This window comes from Dendroctonus ponderosae, unplaced genomic scaffold, assembly GCF_020466585.1.
Source record: "Dendroctonus ponderosae isolate FM_Combo_2020 unplaced genomic scaffold, Dpon_F_20191213v2 Dpon_F_20191213_6, whole genome shotgun sequence".
Lineage (NCBI taxonomy): Eukaryota > Metazoa > Arthropoda > Insecta > Coleoptera > Curculionidae > Dendroctonus > Dendroctonus ponderosae.
The window spans coordinates 11,220,100-11,225,473 of record NW_026018814.1 but is presented as its reverse complement, the minus strand read 5'-3'; the positions used below and the strand labels follow the sequence as shown (position 1 = coordinate 11,225,473).

The 5,374-nt window shown below is 35.4% G+C and overlaps 1 protein-coding gene across 1 annotated transcript in view; it reads right to left on the bottom strand.

The window, feature by feature from the left end:
- The window catches only part of LOC109545140 (ubiquitin carboxyl-terminal hydrolase 33), a gene marked incomplete in the record, with an annotated part of 11,581 nt that overhangs the window by 2,385 nt on the left and 3,822 nt on the right, over positions 1–5,374 (bottom strand). The window contains 16 exon segments of the mRNA XM_048667795.1: positions 257–653; positions 764–1,004; positions 1,061–1,174; positions 1,284–1,456; positions 1,552–1,698; positions 2,200–2,335; positions 2,470–2,557; positions 2,842–3,042; positions 3,105–3,355; positions 3,415–3,574; positions 3,640–3,773; positions 4,446–4,506; positions 4,574–4,714; positions 4,799–5,009; positions 5,073–5,192; positions 5,320–5,374. Coding sequence (XP_048523752.1) covers positions 257–653; positions 764–1,004; positions 1,061–1,174; positions 1,284–1,456; positions 1,552–1,698; positions 2,200–2,335; positions 2,470–2,557; positions 2,842–3,042; positions 3,105–3,355; positions 3,415–3,574; positions 3,640–3,773; positions 4,446–4,506; positions 4,574–4,714; positions 4,799–5,009; positions 5,073–5,192; positions 5,320–5,374 — 2,630 coding nt within the window.

Genomic DNA, 5,374 nt, shown 5'->3' with positions numbered 1-5,374 from the left:
GATAATTTTTCCATAAAAAGTATGCATATACAAGATTACTTGTGATCAGGCTTCCGTAGCTCTAAAACTACTTGAGTTAAAAATTTACTTTGGAGGTTGACCTTTACTGTACAAAAAGGCATAATTAGGTACAAGTATTATACAAACTCATTGCATTTATACATCTAAAATACCTCAAAACATTTCTAACGCGGGAAAGCTTAATCATCCAGCAGTAAAGAAGTCATCTGAACTGGATTCGAAAACTCGTACTAACCTGAGTCAAAGCCATTGCAAAGCTTTTCTTGAATCGACTCTACATAGTCGTCCAATGGTATCGGCGCATCTCCCATTTCATTTCCTACAACCGTTTGTTGCTCAGTTTCGGTTTCACTTTCACCCACTGGAAACTCTCCATCTCCTTCGGTTTCCAAATCAACAAGAATTGTGGGACCGCCGCCATAAATTCCATGGAAGAACTCCCATGTGGCTTGAGGTATCTGAGTAGCTTGTTCAGCATCGATATAGTTCACATCAATTTTCGAATTGTCTATTGGACCTGGGGCTTCTACTTCTATAATTTTGCGTTGGACGAAAGCATGCCACTGAATACACCAGGCCGTTGAAATGTAATGGGTGTTAGGCCAACCTTCTGCTTGCGCTTTGCTGTTTAACTATTTTTCAATTGAAATATACAAATGATAAAGTGGTTACGATTTCGTAAACGAAGTACGTAAACAGAAAATATTTTGTTTTTGGTAGCTATTTCAGTGCTTATTCTTACCTCAAGGAACGATTTCATTTCATGTAATTTTTTCTTTTGCACAGCCAAACAGGCAGGACAAATGATTGACTCGGTCATGGGGGGACACCCACCAAATCGTTTGTGTAGATAATCGTATATTTCTAAAGGAATTTGCATAAATAGATACTCGAGTGATGGTTGCCTATCGGGATCTAAAGCTCCGTGTTGGCACAAAAAGTCGGAATTATCGATCGGACCAGGTTCCACGCAATAATAAAACCTAGGGCGTAAAGCAATTGTTGCATTTCTTGATGTTAATGGTTTATACTTATTAACCTGTTTATCCACTGCTTGGATATATATACCCGTTTGATGTCATCATCTTCATCTATCTCTTGAAACATTGAAGTGACTTCATGTATAATGCCTTCAGCACTGGCTTGGACTTTCCTACAGAATTGAGAATAAACGTTATAAAAAAAAGAGGTGAATACTTACTCTTTTTCATTGAAGGAAAAAGTTTATGGCTGAAAAAAAGTAGTAAAAAGAAATCACTTACCTATAAAATAACACATAAGCTTCACAATTTTGTACTCTTTCTGCTGAAACCTTGCTTACATACTGATCATCAAATTCGTACCATTGGCCCCTATTTAACGCGAAACTGGTGTAATGTCCACCTCCTGCAGTACCATGGTGACAAATCACCGAAAAAAGCTCGTAATTTGACACCTAAAGGCATTAAAAATCACATAAGCGTTTTCAAACATCTTAGTTAATCTGATAATTGATCACCTTCAAACGCTAAAAATTATGTGCAAACTTACCTTTGAAGTGTTGCTTGAGTGTAGGTATGGCCACATATCAAGCCCTTTCAAGGGAAAACTAACAGCTGACGATATTTTACTACTGTACATCAGTTCATGCCTAAACCGTTTTAAATGTATGCATAAGACTTCAGGTAACTGTAACACCTGGAACAAAAGTATCTATCAATAATTTCAATCAGTCAAATAAAAAAAAGTTTTCAGAAATATGCAGAATGATCAAACTGGTTTGATCAGAACAAAATACGATGAAACGTTCTAATCGCATAAAACAATTTTTGTCGCCGTGAATATCGTCCTTCTCAATAATCCCCAATATTTTAAAGTTTTCCATGTTTTGAACAAGACATTAAAAGAGTTGTATATCACTTTTAAATATTTGTAATTCATTTTAAATCAGACGCGCAAAAGTACTTAGCAACGTAAACAAAATTAAGAAACTGTAAAACCTTCACAGATGCAACATTGAGCGGATCGGAAGTACTATTTCTTCCTGCACTAATTATTACAAATCCAATGTATATGCCTATTTTACTAGATTTTCTATTTTTCGGTAGAACGTATAAGGGAATATAAATGATATAAATTCATTAATCTAGTAATATGTTTGAGCAATTGTTGCAAATTGTTATATCCAAATTCACTCACCTTGCTGAACTTAACTCCATTCCTTAGTTTGTTACATTTCTCGCAGCTATACATATTATCACCTTTTAATTCGTCAGTACTGAAAAATGCTGACAAGCAATCGTGCAGTGTTACTACCGGCCCATACCACCAAGATCTAAAAAGCCCCAATTATTTTACCCACTTTTTTCATATAAAGCCATTTAAACAGATTGTTTATAACTATATTTCAAAGGTTAATTCTTAATATGTTATTGGCTATAGGAGTGTGTATAACGAAATGAAACTGACCTTAACCAGGCTAATAACCATGACATCCAACCATCTTGTACAGGTAATACAGCATCGGAACAAGTGGCATTAGGAGTAGCAGTTCTGCCTGTAAAATAATTAAAATCATTGCTCATTTTAATCTTAAACCCGAGAGTGTTTTCATAGCTCAGAGAGAGCTATGAAAGAAGTGGATGTTTCAATTCAGTTTTATGAAAATTTCTCAGTTTTGAGCGAAAGAAACTGGATAGTTTTTTTTATCTTATATTCAGAAGAATGAGAACACGTTTGAATCAAAGCACTTTGTAAATTAGGACAGCTGTATGCGTATGTACTTTTTATTAATGACAAAAACTGACTATTAAACAAGATTATTTAATTGTAAAAACTTACCATGCAAAAGCAACAAATGGTCTCTCGAGGGAATGGGTAAAGACAAATCTTGGAATGTTTCTATACGACTTGAAACGCGATCACATGTTAAACATTGTACGGAACTGAGCAATTTTCCGTCGAAAATATCGGATATAATTGACCGATACTTCAAATGTTTTCTGGGGTGAATTTGATTCGAGCTAAGACCCGGTTGTGAATCTGCAAAATATTGAAATAATTATTATTAACTTCTGTCATTTCCGCCACGACTTAATACTGACCAATAACACTTTGACTAGCCACTCGAAGTCTTTGTCGTCTACCAGGGCTTTGGCATCGACTTAACCTGCGCTTGTTCGCTAAACTACTGACCACTGGAGACTTTCCTCCAGTTTGAGCCTCGTTCACTTGTTGTGCTTCCGAGTCGTCACTAAGTGAGGAACGTTCACTAACACCGGAGTCGCACGTCTCATATTCTCCCTCAGATGAATCGTAACTAAGACCAACACTATGAGTCTCTTCCATGGCAAGACTAAACAAAAATTAGTTACTTGAAAATCATGAACTATTACATGAGATTTAACTTTTTACCTGAACGTGTCAGAATCGTTCGTATTTGCAAATTCCGGAGCCACGGGCTGTTTTAATTCCTCGTGGAGCTGATCCATAAAATTCCGAAGAAATTCCTGTGTATCATGCTGGTGATACCCCCGAAACATTGCATGTACGCTCCTAATCCCATAGAGAATTCCTATTAAGAAATCAAGCATCAGTAAACGAAAAACTGCAATAGATTCTATTTTCATAAGTACTAACCAGAAGGTGTCACAAATCCCTGAGCGTTTCTTTTCACCCACATATCTCTAATCAGGGCCTGATATGTCCTACTTAAACCAGGTTTTTTTCCTTCCGATAATATTTCAACAATATTTGCGCAATCCACAAAATATCTGGAAAACATCCAAACGATTATCAGAAATCAAAGCTTTTATTCAGCCTAAGGCTTTTACAGACAGCAAAGCTATTTTACACATATTTAGTCAAGATTTATTTTAATAATTTCATGAAGCTTAATGTGTGTTAATCAACCAGCACCAGTGTTTTTTTCTTTAAGTATTAATAAAATTTTATGGAAGTGTCGAAAGACGTTCAGAAGTTATTAAACATGCAAGGTATACAAAAAAAGACAATTTAAATACATTTAATCGAATTAGATCTATTACGCAAAAGTCTCTTTTTCTTCAAAGTTGTTTCACATCGGAATCCCAAAGGCGGATTAAATAATTTAATTGAAATAATCGGTTTTAAACTCCCACAAATAAACATGTCGAAGCACATAAATTAATGTCCTCCCTCAGAAAAGCTTGAGGAACGGACTATGACTTCAAATGTCTGAAGTTGGAATCTCCCGTTTTTTTTTTTGTTTTTTGCTTTCAAAAGAAAGAATCTCCCGTCATGAGAGTAACAAGAACAAATTTTCCATTTGAAAAATGCCCAACATTCACCTCAAACCTCAAAAAAAGTACGCAAATTGCTACAAAAGACATGCTTCAATCTCTACTTCCTTTCATATTTTAATACTGCATTCTACCAGTATTGAAGTATAATAATAAAATATTTACCTTGTAAGTGGTTTAGTGTTGCTTAGAGCTTGAAGTGCGGCGTTCATATAACAAGTATTTCCTAGAAAAGCAAACCAATGATGATATTAGATAACGTTGAAAAAAATATTTCGAATTAATTTGCTTACCAATGTTTTGTAGGCCAACTAATCCTCTATTTTTATTGCTAGCAGTGCAGCTTCCAGACTCACCAACATCACTGGAGTCGGAAGCATCCCCATCGCCGTTCATCACGACATTAAGTCCAACACTGTTTTGAAAAATTGGCCCTGCAAACAAACAAGATCTAGTGCTTTTAAGCCATTTAAAAATATACTAAATTCAGCATAATTTCTAATGAAAATGCCAGCTACCTCTATCCGGACTATTAGCTCGCAAAGTGGCATAACTTCCATGCCCAGAATCCTTATTAAACATAACACTGTCAGTATCATCCTGATCACTTTCACAGCCCTTTGAGTAACTGATGCGTTTGCTTTGATCCAAAAACACTTCGCAGTTACACTCATAGCACCATATGCGACTTGTTGAAAGATTCATGTGAACGCAATGATACGGATCGTTCTAAAATGGTTAGAAATATTCAGATGAATCCCAATAGTTGACTGACGAAAAAGTATGACCTACACTATTATGAATCGTACTATGATCATTTGATTTTTCACTACAACCAATATGACTGCAACTCTTTTTCAGGCAAAGCCATAAATTTGGCCCTCGGCAATCGCAGTCCGAACAGCATATTTCCTAAAATTTAATTTCGATTTTATTTATCTAAAAGTTCATTATGTGGTATTGCAAAATATAAATGCATTCTCAATTTACATTGCGAAATAGATAAGATAACGTAATGAGTCATTCTAACTTCACTTACCACTTTCTTGTTTAAAGTGTCGGAAATTTCATGTATATTCGTTACAGAATCGGCT